The sequence below is a fragment of the Mauremys mutica genome, chromosome 6 (assembly GCF_020497125.1).
Source record: "Mauremys mutica isolate MM-2020 ecotype Southern chromosome 6, ASM2049712v1, whole genome shotgun sequence".
NCBI classification, from domain to species: domain Eukaryota; kingdom Metazoa; phylum Chordata; order Testudines; family Geoemydidae; genus Mauremys; species Mauremys mutica.
This window is the reverse complement of record NC_059077.1, coordinates 122,842,761-122,861,682: the sequence shown is the minus strand read 5'-3', so window position 1 is coordinate 122,861,682 and position 18,922 is coordinate 122,842,761. Positions and strand designations below refer to the sequence as shown.

General features: G+C 51.8%; 1 protein-coding gene across 1 annotated transcript in view; it reads right to left on the bottom strand.

The window, feature by feature from the left end:
- Positions 1-13,228: 13,228 nt before the first annotated feature.
- The window catches only part of LOC123372980 (S-adenosylmethionine synthase-like), a 34,827-nt gene continuing 29,133 nt past the window's right edge, over positions 13,229-18,922 (bottom strand). The window contains exons 8-9 of the mRNA XM_045021692.1: positions 18,697-18,830; positions 13,229-13,743 (exon numbers count right to left, since the gene is read on the bottom strand). Coding sequence (XP_044877627.1) covers positions 13,641-13,743; positions 18,697-18,830 — 237 coding nt within the window. The 3' untranslated portion in view covers positions 13,229-13,640. The remainder of the gene's footprint in view (positions 13,744-18,696; positions 18,831-18,922) is intronic.

Genomic DNA, 18,922 nt, shown 5'->3' with positions numbered 1-18,922 from the left:
CCCGCCGGGGCCGCTTCCGCGAATGTTGCGTCATGTATGACCTCACCGCACCGCCTCCATTGTGCCCGCCCGGCTGCGGCCACCCGAGCCACGCCCCTCGGAGCCACGCCCTCGACCCCCCCCTCCCGCCGAACGTCTCGCGGCTGGCGAGGCGGTTATATGCGGGGGGCGAACTCTGCCCGCTCTACGGGGCCGCCGCACCCGCCTGGTGCCTGGCCTCGTTGTTACCTGCCGCTGCCTCGCGGCCCCCGCTCCCGGGCAATCCCCTCACGGGCCCGGGGGGACATGCACGGGGGGGGAGACCCACGGTGTAGGGGGATGTGCACGGTGCGGGGGGGAGACCCATGGGGTGGGGTGGACCGTGCACAGTGGGGGGGGAGACCCACAGTGGGGGGGGGATGTGCACAGTGCGGGGGGAGACCCATGGGGTGGGGGGGATGTGCACAGTGGGGGGGGAATGTGCACAGTGTTGGGGGGGAGACCCACGGGGGGGGGGATGTGCACAGTGCGGGGGGGAGACCCATGGGGTGGGGGGGATGTGCACAGTGGGGGGCAAATGTGCACAGTGTTGGGGGGGGAGACCCACGGGGGGGGATGTGCACAGTGCGGGGGGGGAGACCCATGGGGTGGGGGGGATGTGCACAGTGCGGGGGGGAGACCCATGGGGTGGGGGGGAGACCCACAGTGGGGGGGGGGGGTGCACAGTGCGGGGGGAGACCCATGGGGTGAGGGGGATGTGCACAGTGGGGGGGGGAGACCCACGGGGGGGATGTGCACAGTGCGGGGGGGAGACCCATGGGGTGGGGGGATGTACACAGGGGGGGGGGGAACGTGCACAGTGTTGGGGGGGAGACCTGCGGGGGGGGGATGTGCACAGTGTGGGGGGGGGGAGACCCATGGGGTGGGGGGATGTGCACAGTGTTGGGGGGGGAGACCCATGGGGTGGGGGGGATGTGCACAGTGCGGGGGGAAGACCCATGGTGGGGGGATGTGCACAGTGCGGGGGGAGACCCATGGGGTGGGGGGGATGTGCACAGTGGGGGGGGAGACCCATGGGGTGGGGGGGGTGTGCACAGTGCGGCGGGGAGACCCATGGGGTGGGGGGATGTGCACACTCAGGGGTTGGGGTACTCACACCCAGGATGAACGTGTGCATGGGGTGCACACACATCGGGAAGTGGGAGGCGAACCCACTGTGAGGATGGGGGCTGGGGGAATCCACGGTGGGGAGAGGCACATGCACATCACATGGGGGCTTGTGGGTGACCCACTCCTGAGGGGATCAACTCACCTGAAGGATGGGAGGAGACCCCCTCACCTTGGGTTAGCACCAAAGGGTCGTGTGGCACCTTATAGTCTAGCAGACGTATTGGAGCATGTGTCTGACGAAGTGGGTATTCACAGGAGCGGCGCCACGGTTTTTGCCGCCCTAGGCGGCAGCGCTCCTCCTCTGAGCATTCGGCGGCAGGAGGTCCTTCCGCTCCGCATCTTCGGGGCACTTCGGCGGCAGGTCCCAGAGCGAGTGAAGGACCCGCCGCCGAATTTCCACTGAAGACCCGGAGCAGAAGGACCCCCCACTGCCGAATTTCCACCGAGGGTGGCTGCCCTCCCCCCCCAAATCCTGCCGCCCTAGGCAACCGCCTAGGATCGCCTAGTGGAAGCGCCAGCCCTGGGTATTCACCCATGAAAGCTCATGCTCCAGTATGTCTGTTAGTCAGAAGGTGCCACAGGACTCTCTCACTTTTTACAGATCCAGACTAACACGGCTACCCCTCTGATACTTGTCACCTTGGGTTGTGTGTGCAGAACCCCCTTATCTGTGGGTGCAGCCACCTGGGAGGTGCACTTATCGGGGGGTTCACACTGGGTGTGTGGGAGGGGACTCAGTGACCTCAGGACAGAAGGCGGGAAAGGAACGCATTCAGAGCTGTAGGAGAACCAGAATTTGTATCTTTGACGCTGGCAGACACAGTGCCAGCTCATGCCAAGGCCTTACTGAACAATGACAAATGCATAGGTGGAAACCAATCTGGCTTAAGTGTATGTTAGTATCGTTTAACTAGATATAGAGGTATTAGAATGTGTTAGACTTTATGGAATGCTTATAGGATGCTGCATGTATTAATCCTACTTACTATATCTGAGTCCCATGTTATTAGGTAATGTTTAAATGTTTGCTCTGTCACTATACAAGTATTTGCTAAGACTGTCAATCCCACACAGTCAGGGGAGAAGCATTACCAATGGTGAAATACTAGTTTACCACAAAAGCTGTTACCACCTCCCCAACAAATGAAGGTCTATGGACATCAGACAAGCCGTTGTGGACAAAAGACTTTGATCGCTTTGCCTGCACCCCTGAAGAGGGTCGGTGCCCAATCCCTCATCCCATCACAGTTGGAATGCTGGAGGAAAGGAATAAAAATGCCTGTTAAGGAGAAATTGGTATCTTTATGCCGTCTGGACTCTGAGAGGCAAAGATTTTTAAACAAAAAAGAAGGATATCCCCCAGCTGCTTGGCTTGGGTTAGCCCTAAAGAACATAAAAGCTTGTTTCTTATATGAGCTTCTGTTACCTTTTCAACTGAAGACTGTACCTCATTTGTGTGTGTTTATTTATTGGCTTTAACTTTGTAAATATCTCTTTTTCCTTGTTAATAAACTTTCTGTTAGTGTGTTACAGGATTGGTTACAAACTTTGTCTTTGGTTTGAGATCGAAATACAGTTGACCTGGATTAAGTGACTGGTCCTTTGGGACTGGGAGTAACCTGAACATTACTCCTGGGGCAATTCTGCGCAAATTCATGCAGATTACTTTGCTTCCCCACAGAAAAATGACTTTCTGACAGGAAAGGTGCAGGAGCAGTCATGCTCCACTCCCTAGCTGCACAGGTACATTGTTTCAGGCACTGGAGCAGCTGGCAGGGAGGTAAATGACTGCTGGGCTGGGGACACCCTAGCCAGTGGCTCCTCCTCTGAGCTGGGATCAGCTGCTAGTCCTGGCTGGGCTGGAGGCAGGAGAGGACTGGACTTCCTCCTCCCCTGCAAGGAGTGACTGGGGGTGTGCCAGACCCTCCCCCAGCTGCAGCCAGCTCAGCACCTTCCCCTGCTTCCTGCCCCCATCACTCAGCAGTGGGGAGAAGGGTCACTGTACAGGGAGCTGCTTCCCCATCCATCCAATCCCTGTGCATCTGGACCTCCCATACCCAGACACCCCTGCCAAGCCTCACCCTGTACGCCCAGAACCCCCCTAGTCCTCCAGACCCAAACCCCACCCCACCCCACTGAACCTCAACCCCTGCATCTGGAAGCCCCCTGCACCCAGACTCCCTGCTTCCGGACCCCCACCTCTGCACCCAGACCACCCCCCACTGAGCTCCCTGCACTCAAACCCCAACCATGATGAACCCCACCACCCTGAGCCTCCACATCCAACCCCCCAGACTCCTGACCCCCAAATAGCTGCACCCAGATCCCCACCTCACCAAGCCCCACTTCCCCAGCACCCAGATGCCCCTGCTGTAACCCCCACCCCAGACCCCTCTGCTGAGCCCCAACCACCTTCACCTGGAAGCCCCTGCAGAGTCCCATTGCACCTGGAACCTCCTGCCCCACCCAACGAGCCTCTCTGCGTCCAGAGCCCCCCACACCTAGACCCACACACACACACTGAGCTGGTTGCACCAGATCGTCCCACACAGAATCCTGTCACTCCACACCTGGATCACCCCACACTGAGCCCCTCCACACTTTAAGCCTGCCTGCCCCACGCCTGGTGCTCCTGGCACAGAGGGGCAGGGCCCCAGGGTGTTTCTGGGGCCTGTCCAGGCTTTGTGCTGTGTCAGGGTCTGGTGCAACCTCACCACTGAGTCTGTGTCCCAGGGGCAGAGGGGGCTGCAGGGTGATCTCCCACCTTCGTGTAGCCAGTGGCCTGTGCTCCCCCCCGCCATGCTGAAGCCTCTGCATTTTATTTATTGACAAATAAAACTTACAGAATTTTTAATTTTGTGGCACAGAATGCCCACAGGAGTAGAACATTGATGTGATCTGTGGCATAAGCAACCATCTATCACAAAGTCCAGCATGCCTCGGTGGCAAGACAGAGAATGCCCAATGGACTGTCTGAGACTCCGTGATAAGACTGTTATAGTGCTTTAGGAGTTCACATTTGTTACTGGGTTGGTACAGAAAACACAACAGTTTGAGGTTTTTTACTTGCTCCAGACAGTGTGACACCATCCCACAGAAAAGTTCACATTCCCTGCCCCCACCCCCACAAAAAAAAAAAGGTTCCCAATTGAATGCCAAGTCAGGTTTGTGAAATTTTCCACAGGAGGGACATTTTTTAAAATTCCATGGCAGTCAGGGAGCCAGCTCTGGCAGTGAGCAAGGCAGACTGACTAGCTGGTTTTCCATCAGATGTTTTGATGGAAGTGAGGTGTTGGCTCAGCCCTTTTCAGTTGTAGCAAATCAATATTTTCTGACAGAAAACTAGGCCAGCAGGATACTTTTGAGTAGCTCTAGCACCAATCACCTAAAGAAGCATGCGGTAAAGAGAGGCACTCAAATGACTACAGTCCCCCTGAAACCGAAGTCCCGTAGCCCAAGACATAGCAGGAGTGTGTGGTGCTACCCCTGAGGGAATGAATTGCAGGATGGGGCTGGGGGAATGGTGCAGGAGACAGGTGTAGAATCAGGCTGCAGTATGGATGAGTAGGAGGAAAAGGCCGGATGACTGGGATAGTGTGGGTTGGAGCTGTATGCATAAATAGCAGCAGCAGGAAGCAGGCATGCTTAACATTGCTCAGCAGTGACAGAGCTCATTAAGCAACAATTGCCTTGTTTACTTCTTATCTCTGGCTAATATCATTTGTTCAAAGTTACTGCACCACTACTGTGGGAATACCTGGATCCTTGTTTGTGTCTTTATTCATGGGGATCCCACTGATAATGCACATACACCTGTCACAGGGTCCACACAGGTTTCTGCCTTCTGCCCCTGTACTTAGGCTGGTAAAATAAGAGTCCTCATACCTTCTTCTAGTGTTTCACCCTTGTGCTTTATTTTACAGTGCCACCGTGCAGTCCCCTTTCCAGGGTCTCTTGGCCCCTGAGGCTCCCTGCCTGTGGTGAGGAGCCATTGCCTACTGTCCCCTCCCAGGCTAGCCTCCTGACTGAGTTTGGTTCAGGGCATTTATAGCCCGCCCAGCCTTCAGCCCAGCTGTCACTGCTTAGCTCAGTCTATTGCAGCGAGCCAGCCCTCCTTAGGGCCTGCAGCTGGGCTCGCTGCTGGCTGCTTTGCACCTCTGCCCTGGCCTCTCTGCCTGAAAGCCCCTCCTCAGCTGGACAAATCCACCCCCCAGCGGGAGCTCCCGCACCCCCACTGTGGGTTCGGGTGGACCCTCTCTGGGGTTATCAGCCCTCCCCCCACATCCATGGAAGGGACAGGCTCCCCCCCATGCCCCTTGGCCTGACAGAGTCCGCATTCTTCTTCTGCCCGCGGCTTGTGGCCTAGGTACCCCACCCCTGGGCTCTGTTCCCTGGCCCCTTGGTCCTGGCCTTCCTCGGATCCCCGAGGGCTACACTCCTGGCACCCCTCCCCCGAGGGTCCTTTGTTGCCACATAACCAGCACTCTAACTCCTAGATGACAAGGCCAAGAGCTTTTCTTATTAGCCCCCACTTGTTCCCCCGTTCCCGGGGGAGGGGTTCTTTCGCCTTTGAGGGTTCGGACATCCCCTTACCCCCCCTTTACCTCTTCCCTTGGGTGCTCTGTGGCCCCCGCCTCAGGCTCCCCACCCTGACTCCGGGCTTCGCCCGACAGGGGTCCCCAGTCACCTCCCACTAGGACTGGGTATGGTAATTTCCATACTACCCCTACCTGCTGCTACTGGAAGGCACCAGAGCCAACGGGTAGCCCCAGGTGTCCCCATGGACACACTGTAGGGCCACCTTTGCCCCTGGAATCACCCAGTGGGGCCTCACCAGACCCTTCCACATCAGTGAGCGGGTGGAGGCGGAGTCCACCACCCCCTCCCGGGCAGGGCTGGCTCTACTGTTTTTGCTGCCCCAAGCAGCGCGCCAAATTGCCACGGGACAGCGGGGGCAGTCCGTGTGCCGTTAGGGCGGCATGCGCGTTTCCGCAGCGGTGGCAATTTGGAGGCAGCTTCTGTCTTCAGCCGGAAGACAGAAGCTGCGCCCCTGCGGACAGATGAACATAGAAGGTGCCGCCGAATTGCCGCGGCCGCGGAAACGCGCGTGCCGCCCTATGGGCGCACGGACAGCTCCCGCCGTCCGGCGGCAATTCACGCGCTGCTTGGGGCAAAAACACAGTGACTGCCGCCCCTTGCAGATTCCCGCCCCAAGCACCTGCTTGGGATGCTGGTGCCTGGAGCCGGCTCTGCTCCCAGGGCTTCCCCCCCACCAACACAGGTATCGTGGTCAGGTGGTGTTTCCCTGCCTTCCTCCACCCCCACGTCCACCCATAAAAGGCAGCCAGCCCACATTCCATCTGTGGGCAGTCCTGCTTTATATGGCCTGGGCGTCCACACTGCCAACATGTCAGTTCTCTGTGGGGGGTGGGCCCTGAGTCCAGCCTCCTCTTGGGTGTAGCATCCGGCAGGCTTTTCCCTGGTCCTACTCCCTTGCTGGGTTTCACCACCCACCAGGGCCCCTCAGCTTCCACATATTCCTCCGTTAGCCAGACCGCATTGGCCACATGGGTGGGCTGATGTCTTCGGAACCATACCCGTACTGGGTCCGGTAGCCCCCAGAGGAACTGTTCTAAGACCACCTGGTCCATGACCTCTTCCATCGTCTGGGCGGTAGGCCTCAGCCACCGGTTGGTCCAGTCCATCAATTTCTGGGCAAACGCCCTGGGCCGCAGACCCTCCGTCCAGCGGGCCGCCCGGAACCGCTGACGATATCTCTCTGTTGGGAGTCCCACGCGATCCAGTATCGCGGCCTTTACCGTATCCTAGTCCCCGGCCTGAGTGTCGCCCAAAGCCATAAATGTGGCCTGGGCTTCTTCTCCCAGGTACGGGACTAACCGCAGGGCCCAGGTCTCCCGTTCCCAGCTGGCTGCCATAGCCACCCGTTCAAAAGTCCCTAGAAACTCATCGGGGTCATCTGCAGGGCCCATCTTGCAGAGCCCGCACCCTGGCGCCCTGGTGCCGTCCCCACTGGCGGACTCACCAATTTTATTGCAGTGAGCCAGCCCTTGTTAGGGCCTGCAGCTGGGCTCCCTGCTGGCTGCTTTGCACCTCTGCCCCTGGCCTCTCTGCCTGAAAGCAGGGCTTAGCCAGCATTTCAGCAAGGCAGTCAAGGGGTTTTACCCCTGCCCTGCCACAACACCTCATGCATGAAAAGATTGCAGTCTTTTCTCCACCCATGTGCATTGGAGCCCCACATCCCCTGCCTCCCAACATGCGGGCAGAATGGCCTCAAGCAGCTCTCCATTCCCTCTGCTTGCCCATGGCAGGAGGTCAGAACTTGGCAGACTTCGCTTGTTACCCTGACGTGCCCTTGGATCATATCAATTTTGTAGATAATTATTGTAATATTAGTTCTTCCTATAATTAGTTTAGAAGATTGTTCTGACTTAGGCAGAAAAGCCAATTCCTGGACATCTGTACAACTGCAAATAGCAAGCCCTATTTGCTAAATATGACAGAGCCGAGATACAGTACCACAATTCATTGACAAGCTCTCCGGAAGTGAGCTGATTTGCAATCTACCCTTTTGGAGGGACAATTAGTAGCCAGAATTTCCCCCAGAGAGCCCTGAACACCTCTGATACAGCATCCACATCAATGTCTATAGCCATCACCATGTGATGGGAAACTTGAGGGATTCCCAGAGCGGTCCAAATGACTATAGAAGATTCCCCCTTCAAGGGCTGAGGTCGTGGTGAAATGTTATCCAAGGGATTATTAGCAAGCAAGTGAAATCTTTATTCTCTCTATATATACTGAAGATGTATAGTTTAGACTTCCCCCTTATTTGTTTTCAAAAGGATACCATACTGATTTGTTTAACAATGCAAATGCAAAAATAGGTAAGAAAGGTAGTTCTCAGCATTAACTAGTTGTGAAATATTAAATTTCACCTCATTTCTTTCTCAGCATATAATTAAAAAGTTACTGCTACAACAGAAGCATGCATATTGGCAGCACAGAACTGTAAGCCCAACTGAAAACAGTTCAGAAGTACAGTTCAGAAGGAAGACAAACCCATCCCTGGGGTTTGGATTTTTGTTGCTGTTCTGACTAAAAGCATGAGTCACCAGAGCAAACAGAACAGGTTCTAACTGTTTTTAATCTTAGTATCCTGGTTCTACATAAAGAAAGCCTCTCCCTCTGGAGGCCAGACAGGTTCCTTATTCCTGGAACAGATTTGACAATATGGGGCAAGGCACTTACTTTGCTTGGTTGACACTTCTGCTTCAGTCATTTTCTCCCTAACCCACACAAACCAAATAAGAAAAGAAATTGTGCCCTTCTGCTTCAAGGACCTCCCACTACCCAGCAAGAAGCATGTGGTTTTGAAAGCACCAATCTCAGTCCCCTGGCTGAAATACCTGATTTCTAGCTCCTGGAGATATCCCACTGTCTTGTAGACAGGGAGATATTTTTATTGTAAAGAGGTAGCTTTTTAACTATAGAATTTTCTCCTGTTACTTGCCAGAATACACCTGCCTACAGGGTGACATCCCAAAATAAAATGCCTAGGCTATAATTTGCTCCTAGTCTGATCTGTGATTATAGTTTAGTATTTTTTATACATAATCACAGGGCTGGAAGGGACCTCAGGAGGTCATCTAGTCCAACCCCCTCTGCTCAAAGCAGGGCCAATCCCCAGACAGATTTTTGCTCCAGATCCCTAAATGGCCCCCTCAAGGATTGAGCTCACAACCCTGGATTTAACAGGCCAATGCTCAAACCCCTGAGCTATCTCACCCCAAAACAGAGGACTATGAGAATAAACCCCCCACCACCCGGGTCTAACGACTAGATTTCTTCCAGTAAGAAAGGTTAAAAGCTATTATGTTTACTGTATGTGGTTTTATATAAAAAGCTTAAGTATTTCTTTTCAGAAAATGCCGGTTTTGATAGAGGCCAAGTATATAAAAGCAGAGCTGCTCAATTTTGCTACAGTAAGTCTTTTTCCACAGGTCCCTATGTAGATAACTGGAATATTACAGGTCGTGCTAGTAGCTGCTCCTATAGTTAAAGTTGCCCAATGCTTTACAGTATAAGGTTCCGTTTCAGTTGCTTGTAATGTAATCAAACCTTTAACCAGTTATGCTGAAGATTTATACACCAGGTATCTCCTTCAGGCCAATGATTTTTGGGGGCAAGTTTCCACTCAACTGGTTGAGCCATTTTCAAAGCAAGTTAAGGAAAAATATGCCATTTTGTCCATGGTAAGAAGATTCTTAAAATGGTTTTGCAGAGAGCACTTCTAGACTTTGCCACAGAGCTTGACATTTTGCAGGGGGAGGCTGTGACAGAGTGCTGGGAGCTAGCACCTATTGAAAGCCCAGGTGTAGGCAGCCCCATCAGAAGGCTCTTCCCCCAGCCTAGGGGGAGGAGGCAGTAAAACCAGGGTTCAAATAAAGTCAGCGGATAACAAATGACAAAGCAGGAACAACAGTGTAGGTTACAGGGTCACAAGCAGGGAGCCAGGAAGGGACACCGAACAGAGAAGCACGGACAGCGCCCACTGCTCCTCGAAAGCATCCAGGGAGCCAGCGGCTGTGGCCCAGAAGAACTCTGTTTGGATACATGATCTAAGAGAGGAGTGGAAATAGGCCCCACCGTCACAAAGCACCTCCCCATCCAGCATCCTCCTCCTGGTATGGTGGATGACAACTTCACGGGGCCACAGATGGGGTATGGGTAAATCAGGAGGTGCGAGGAAAAGTGCAGCCAGAACCTAAGGAGAAGGTTCTGGGGGAGCTGTAACCTGGGAAAGAAGCTACTTGTGAGTATTAGAAGGCAGATCCAAGAAGACCACCTTGCACTTGGAGTGGAAGGGGGTGAGGTTTGCACTGGTTGCTAGTTACTGTGGGAGTTTATTCCACAGTCTCAGATCAGCCTCGGAGAAAGCTCTGTCTCCTGCACAGATGAGCTCTACCGTTAAGGTAAAAAGGTTGATTGTGCCAGAGTTGTTGTCCATGGTCTTCAAGGCAGAACTTCGGGCAATCATTTAAAATGTACAAAGTAGCAGAGGGTAGCTGTGTTAGTCTGTATCCACAAAAACAACGAGGAGTCCGTGGCACCTTAAAGACTAACAGATTTATTTGGGCATGGGTCAATGTACTGAATCAAGACAGTTTACTTCCTTGAAAATGAGGCCCAATACCTTGAATTTGATTATTCCTTAGAAAGCCAGTGGAGAGCACAGAGGACAGGCCTGATGTGCTTGCAATAGCCAGTGTTGCTGAGGTGGTGTATAGCAGTGTTCTCTATAAGCTGGAGTTTAATAGGGGCTGAGCTTCATGGCCAGGTATATTGCATTGCTGTAATCCACACAGGAGCTGACAAGAATGTAAAATGAGGCCTGGTCATTATTTACCGGGATGTGATGGAGTTGCCTAGCCAGAAACACTCCTTAACTCATGTCCATTACATAAGGCCTGGGACAACACACAGGACAATGGAAGTAAAACAAAGTATTCAGGGAACACATTATATTCTGTACATTAAATAAGGCAGCAGTCCTATGGGAAAGCTAGTATGTGATTATGTAATTAAGGACTGCAATGCATGCACCCAATGGGGATGAATTAAGGTTGCAGAAGCAACCTTAAATCTGGCATTCCTAAGTGTTTGAGTGCTTGACTTTACAAGCATAATATTCTTTTAATGTAGTTTTTTGGGTGTAATTGTTGATATATTCTTAACACTACATAGTGCTCTTCATTGAGGGAGCTGTACATTCTAGAACCACAACAAGACTGAAAAGAGTCAATCCTCCAGGAAAAGAGAATGAACTAACCCTGCAAGATATGGATCTTCACTACTCTCTTTCCACCAAGTTGCTGATTGGTTCAAGATCCCAAAATGGGGTGAGAGAAAAGAGGCATCATGCCTGTCTACTTAAACACCTTTTACGTAGAGTCTAGTACTTGTACTGATTCCTGCCCCAGGAACATCCAGTTCTGGTGGGCCTAGGTCAACTCTTGACATTCAGTATCCTAACACTTTAACCCCAATATTGCTAATGGTGTTGAGAAAGTTACACATCTACCCCGATAGAACGCTGTCCTCGGGAGCCAAAAAATCTTACCGCGTTATAGGTGAAACCACCTTATATCGAACTTGCTTTGATCCACCAGAGTGCGCAGCCCCCCCACCCCGGAGCGCTGCTTTATATCCGAGTTCGTGTTATAGCAGGTCACGTTATATCAAGGTAGAGGTGTATTTTGAACGATTCCAGCACCATTATCAACCGCTCTGTTTATGTATCTCCAAACAATATTTTGACATGAGCATATTAAAAGGGATGGTTAAACTAGAACATGTTCTGCTCCTGGAGTGGGTGTATCTAGATCAAACTAGATTCATTTTGGATAAAGACACAGGGCTCTGCCTTGCCCTTGTGGGCATAGTCAAGATTTCCATTACAATCACCAGGATTGCTTCTGCTTATTCAAGGGAAGAACAGGGTCCTCCCTGCCAGGGCCGGCTCTACATATTCGGCCGCCCCAAGCAGTCATGCGCGGGAGACGCCCCGGAGCCCTGGGAGCAGCGGACCTCCCGCTGGCTCGACTGGTGAGGGTCCGCTAGTCGCGTGGCTCGGCTGGACCTCCCGCAGCTGCGGACGGTTGGCTGGTCCGGTGGCTCCGGTTGAGCTGCCGCAGTCATGCCTGCGGGAGGTCCAGCCGAGCCACGCGACCAGCGAACCGTCCGCAGTCATGCCTGCGGCAGGTCCGGTCGTCCCGGAGCTCCGGTGGACCTCCCGCAGGCATGACTGCGGCAGGTCCGCCGGCCCAATCTGCCGCCCCTGACGACAACTGCCGCCCCACGCGCGTGCTTGTCGCGCTGGGGTCTGGAGCCGGCCCTGCTCCCTGCATAACAAGAGTGACCTATAACATTGTTTTGATGGATCAGGCCTGCCTGCATTTGTAAGTAGAAACTTACTCAGGCAAGAATAGCTATTCAAACTCAAGCAGACTAACATGGCTCGAGGAGTTGCCCACGTCAAGGCCAGGGGCGGCTCTAGCCATTTCGCCGCCCCAAGCATGGCGGCACACCACGGGGGGCGGTCTGCCGGTCGCCAGTCCCGCGACTCCGGTGGACCTCCCGCAGGCGTGCCTGCGCATGCTCCACCGAACCCGCGGGACCAGCGGACCTTGCGGGAGGTCCGCCAGAGCCGCCTGCCGCCCTCTCGACGACCAGCAGAGCGCCCCCCGCGGCATGCTGCCCCAAGCACGCACTTGGCGTGCTGGGGCCTGGAGCCGCCCCTGGTCAAGGCATACATTAAGTGGACCTGCACAGCAGTTTTATTTTTGCATTTGAGAGCAATAGACCAGTCATTACATGCAGGGAGGAGCTCTCTTCTACCTCAATTGAAATTGGTATCATAATCCAATTACTTGCATTTGAGGTGAGCTCAGCACTAAAGGAGAGAGGCCCTGCCCCCCTCTTTTGGGTTGTCCTATTGCTAAATTCCCCTTCATTAATCAAAACGGCTACAAAACTACACATGGACAATATTCTACATTAGTTTAGAACAGGGAGATAATTTGCTCATCTGAAAGAGCTCTTTCACATGTACTAGCCTTGTAATCCTATAGTAGTCCTTGAAAAATTAAACAATTGTGCATCTCATGTTAATTTTGATTTACGTTTTCAGTCACTTGAGTTTACAAATCATTTCTACAACAGGAAAATGTTTATATTTCAAAACTCGGATAGATGAAACTCATTCAGTTCAGACTTTACATTTTAATTTTGGTTGTGTGTAGATAGACCAAGCACGGAAAGTTTCAGGGCAATGAAGACTGGGGTACTTGTCTACATTTAGTGTGCAGCAAGCTGGGGTGTGAATGGACAGTGCACTAGCCTATCATGCACTAACTGGCCCTGTGGACCCAGCTACCACAAACTATCAAGTTACAGTGGGAGAACATCAAACTGCACTACAGAACTTATTGTATGTGGAAGCTGGGTCCACAGGGCCAGCTAGAGCATAGCACTTAAATAGCTGTGTAAGCAAGCCCTGGGTGTTTACACTGAAACACACACCAACTGTCACAAAAGTATGCACATAAAGCTTTGACTCACGTTAAATAAATGTTATCTCACAGCTAAGGCATATACAGGATATAATATGTAATATCCCATAATAGGTGAGTATTTTCACTAACTCACTTGGATCACTACAACAGAGACTAAAGGTTGTAAGTCACTTGAGTCCTTTCTGAAGAAATAAATGGAGACACTAGGTTTCACATGTGTATTTAAAATGTAAAGCCAGCATAAAAGTTACATTGCTTATAATTGTCAGTATCTAGTTCAGTTATAAGAATGTCATTTATTAGATTTTAAAAAGATCCTTTTCCCCTCTGACAGTTTAGAGGTCATACCTATTAATTAAAAAGATTCTCCATTATAAGAGACAGGTTTGGAAAAGCTTAATACACAAGCTTCTTTGGTATTTCCCATGTAAATTCTTCTCTTCCAAAGTGCCCATAACATGCAGTCTGTTGATATATTGGTCTCTTCAAATCCAGTTCCCTGCATAAAAAGAAACAGAAGTATTTTTTTAAGTCTACCACAGCACAGGATACAAGTATATTAGTGCATCAAGATATTCTGATGCCTCTTTCATACAAACAAGGGGAATTTTGCACTGCCAGTGCAAACTATAATCTCTCCTCCATGAAATCATCCAGATTTACAAAGGGAACAGCAGCCACAGAATGGATTCAGGGTCCAGTATTAGCACTTGAAAACTAACAGTGGAATGCCTGAAAGTCTAACATCAGAGGTAATATTAGTATGCAGCTAGTAGCAGAAACATACATAAATACCTGATGTCAACTAAGAATGTATCATCTACCAGGTGATTATGACTTGGATCACCTAGCTCAGCCACAGTGTTCACAAAATGTGCCTATGGACTTGAAATGTTTTTCTCCTATGCCTGTGCAAGTCTGTGGAAGGATGCTTTATTCATTTTAAATGTAACATAGGGTATATTCAAATGTAGCCATAACACAGTCAAAGACAGATCAAATCCTCGTGTAGGACATCCAGGAAAGGACCTTTGAAGGACAGTACTTCCACACTAGCAAGTCTAAACACTAAATGCCAATTTTTCACAATGATCATGTCCCTCCTGGACCCTGCTGCCCCTTTTCACTGGGGTTCTGCCCCTGGCAATACCCCCCCAGTCTCTATGGGCCTCCCCTCTATCCCCACCTTGCCTCAGTCTGGGCTACTGCCAGTCACCATCTAGCCCCCATGCACTGGGGCAGACTGCAGTGTAAAAGCCACTCATCATTGGCAAGGGGGTTCGGACCTGCTGCCTCCCAGTACCTCTGTGGGCCTTGGACCAGGCCCTGCAGCCTGGGGAGCTGCCAACCTGGAGCTCCCCTGCTCCTCTGGCCTTTCCCCAGCCCTGCCTCACTCCCAGTCCCCTTTCTGCAGGCAGCCAGGCCCTGCTCTCTCCCCGCCAGGAGAGAAACTTCTCTTGGGCTTCTGCCAGCCTTTTATACAGGCCAGCTGGGGCCTGATTGGGGCGTGGCCCAGCTGCGGCCAGGGCCGGCTCTGGCTCTTTTGCCGCCCCAAGCAAAAAGAAAAAGGGAGGGGGGAGGGGACGCCGGAGCAGCAAAGCAGGGGAACAAAAACCAAACAAAAAAAACCCCACACAGCGCGGCAAAGCGGGGTGGGGGGAACAAAAAAACGGCATGGCTGGAGCTGCAAAACTGGGGAGAAAACAACAACCATAAAAAAAACAACATGGTGCGACCGGAGAAGAAAAGCAGGGGGCGGGGGGGGGGGGACAAAAACAAAAAAATGGTGCGGCTGGAGCGGCAAAGCAGGTGGAAAAAAAAAAGAAAACATGGTACAGCTAAAGCGGCAAAGCAGGGTGGGGGGAACAAAAAACCGGCACGGCTGGAATGGCAAAGCGGGGGGGGGGGGAGGAAACCTGCAGCACAGCCGGAGCGATAAAGCGGGCAGGGAGGGGGAGACAAAAAACAAAAAAACACGGCATGGCTGGAGCGGCAAAGCAGGGGGAAAAAACCCCAAAAACCCCCACAGGGCGGCCGGAGCCAGGGGACTCCCTGTGCTGCAGAGTGCGCGCCCGGTCTAGTGGGTGGGGAGGGGGAGGGACGGGGGGAGAGAGAAGGGGGCGGCCAGCGCTTCAGCGGGGAGCTCACCCCGCGGCCCCGATCGCCGCGCCACCTGCCGGGTGGGCTCCGCGCTGCTCCGGTCGGCGGGGAGGGAAGGACGCGGGCTGCCCTGCGGAGTTTGCTGCAGGGCGCTCCCCTCCTCCGCCCCCTACAGGGCGGCCAGAGCAGCAAACAAACAAAAACAAAAAGCGGCCGTGCTGCCCTAGGATTGGGCGGAAGCCGCCCCCTAGAATCTGCCGCCCCAAGCACCAGCTTGCTCAGTTGGTGCCTGGAGCCGGCCCTGGCTGCGGCTGCTTCCCCAATCGGCCGTCCCCAGCCACAGCCATCTCCAGGGCTGCTTTCAACCCCTTCTGTTTTAGGAGCGGGGTAGCCACCCCACTACAGGTACATAAATAACTTAAGTGATGGTTACACTGCAGAGCTTACAGCTGCGCAGCTGCATCACTGGAGAACTCTCCCGTTGACTTAATTACTCCAGCCCCCATGAGCAGTAGTAGCTATGTTGGCAGGAGAATCTCTCCCATGGCCATAGCGCTGTCCACACTCAGAGGGGTGGCTTATTCGCACCCTTGACTGACATAACTTATACCGACCTAAGCTGTAGTGTGAACATAGCCTTTCTACTTCTGTAATGCATCCAGGTTTTCCTCAGACACAATATATCTGAAACTCCACAATACTATTTATAGTCCCCATCAGACTAGAACCACATTACGGATGCTGGATTGAAGACGTACGTGTGCAATTAAAGCAATGTTTTCAAAATTCTGAAAGGGATTCTTAAGTTTATATTAGCACTTTACACAGATAAGGAGTTCAAAACTGACAACTAGGAGCAGAGAGGCAATTCCCCGTAACAATTCACATCACAGGCGCTGGCTTCTGATGCTCAACCCCAGCTCAGCCCCAGGCCCCACCCCCACGCCACCTCTTCCCCTCTCACTCCCCCAGGCCCCGTCCCCATTTCAGCCCTTCCCCCAGCTGGAGCATCCAGGGAGACAGCGCCCATGATTCACGTAAAGAGTCCGATGAATCAGTGCCCAAAGGTAAGTATTAGGGTCAGACTGCACCCCACCCCTCTGTGCACCCCCTCCCTTTCTGACCCCCCCCCAGAGGCGAGGGGCCAAGCACAAGCGCAGTCTTTATGCTCCCCTGAGTGCAAGGACTGCACTGGGCTAGTGTCACCAGCCACACCATGGTGGAAGCAGTGTAAAAAATGGAATAGAACAGCTTTGATGGCTGCACACGGTTTTCCCCCTCAATACGGCTGTTGATTAGGTGACATCGTCAATGGTTTTATTAGTTTCAGCCACAACTGGATTTTGGCTCAGGGCTTTAAGCCAAGTCCCTAATTCTTTTACCCAATGTTGTGGTTATTATGAGAGCATCTAATAAACATGGGTAAGGGTCTACCAAATTTGCAGCCGTGAAAATCACATCGCAGACCGTGAAATCTGGTTTCCCCTGGGAAATTTGGTTTCCGGCCACCCAGATCTGAAGGCAGACCAGAGAGCAGCAGCTGGTGGGGTGCCTAGCTCTGAAGGCAGCACCATCGAGAGCTGCAGGAGCAGCACAGAAGTAAGGGTGGCGATGGCGTACCATGCCATCCTTACTTCTGTGCTGCTGCTGGCGACAACACTGCCTTAAGAGCTGGGAGCCTGGCCAGCAGCTGCCACCCAGCTCTGAAGGCAGCACTGCTGAGAGCAGCAGCACAGATGTAAGAGTGGCAATATCACAACCCCCCTACAACAGGCTTGCGACTCCCTTTTGGGTCAGAGCCCCCACTTTGAGAAACACTGCAGAGAAAGCACACATTTTTTGTGGGTTGGTCACGGCATAAATAGCCATGTCATCCGTGAAATTTGCTATTTATGTCATGACCAACCCATGAAAAAAATGTGTGTTTTCTCTGCAATTTAAGTAGACTCCTAAAACATGGGACTAGCTGGCTGCCTTTTAAACCAAGTTTAGTCAACTTCAAATGAGCTTTATAAGATTGCAGCACTATTTTTAAGGTTGGCTCTTTGTTCCAGATCACTAGTTGGGTTTTCACTTCATTATCAAACCAAACACTTTCCTGAAATGGAGCAAATATTTGCAGTAGCTGGCCCAAAAATCCACCTCTCCAGAAGTGAATGGTGACATGCTTGCTACAGCTCCTGATGGCTAGCAACAGCAAGTACTAGACTGCCAATTTCTGAAAAGGGCCAGATTCAGATGTATTCAACTTGAGTGAGGGTTATTTATTCCACAGACAATCTCACTGATTCAGTGGGATTATTTGTGAAGTAAGTATATCAGAAGCTGGACCATAGGTAGCAACACCCTGTGGAACAGCTGCCACAAAGGAAGAGAGTGCAGGAAGGCCTCGTTATAGAGCAGTCCTCTGTAGAAGTGGGAGTCTTCAGATGAACTAGGGAGGTAGGAACACTAGGTAACCCAGTGGCAGATGCTGTTAGGCAATCTTGTCTATGACACAGAGGAACTGTACTGACATTTAATTACACTTTGACATGCATACTACATTACCCTGGTCATGAGCCACAGTGAAATGCAGTGCACTGCCATGGTCATAATTAGGGCCCTACCAAATTTGCAGCTGTGAAAAACATGTCAAGGACCATGAAATCTGGTCCTTGAAAGCTGGTCTTTTGTGTACTTTTACCCTATACGCATAAAAGTATACAAAAGTACACAGTATTTCTCAAACTGGGGGTCCCGACCCAAAAGGTGGTAATAAGCCTACTGTAGGGGGATCGTGGTATTGCCACCCTTACTTCTACGCTGCCTTCTGAGCTGAGTGGCCAGGGAGCGGGGGCTGCTGGCCAGGCACCCAGCTCTGAAGGTAGCACTGCTGCCAGCAACAGCACAGAAATAAGGGCTGCACAGTATGAACACATCTGCAAAATCTGCTAGTTAAGATGTGACCAACCCATGAAAAATGTTTCATTTCCCCACGATTTAAGTAGACCCCCTAGTTATAATCATGTGTAAGCTAAGATGTGTGGCCACAAATTGTACCAGAACTAAACAGCATTATCACCTTCTTACAAGCTTGGTAAAAATATGTAGTATAGACAAGTTTTATGGGCAGGATGTTTTAAACCATTCTACAGGGAGGACCCCACTTGAGGACTGGTTTTAGGCCTCCGAGTGGAGCAGTTTGTGTAGAGGGGAGGACACAAAGATGGCGCTAATGGGTATTTTAATGATTATAAATTGTTTCAGAATCAGGAGTACAGGAGCCAAACACTTGAATTTAAATTGTTCAACTGTCTATTGTACTAGAGTGAACTATCAATGTGTGTAAGTTCTCCATTGGGAGACAAACCTTATAATGACTCCAAGGCGTAGATCAAAGTTTTTCTGTACAATTTCAAGCAACTCTTCTTCTGATCTATCTGAAGTGCCATAGTGGAACACGGAAATGGCTAGAGGATGGCTCAGACCAATAGCATAAGACAGCTGTAGGATACACACATCAAACCAAGTTAGAAATTGCAGTTCAAGTCAGCACTCTTCTGCTTTACAAAAATAGAGACCTACCTAGTTTTAAG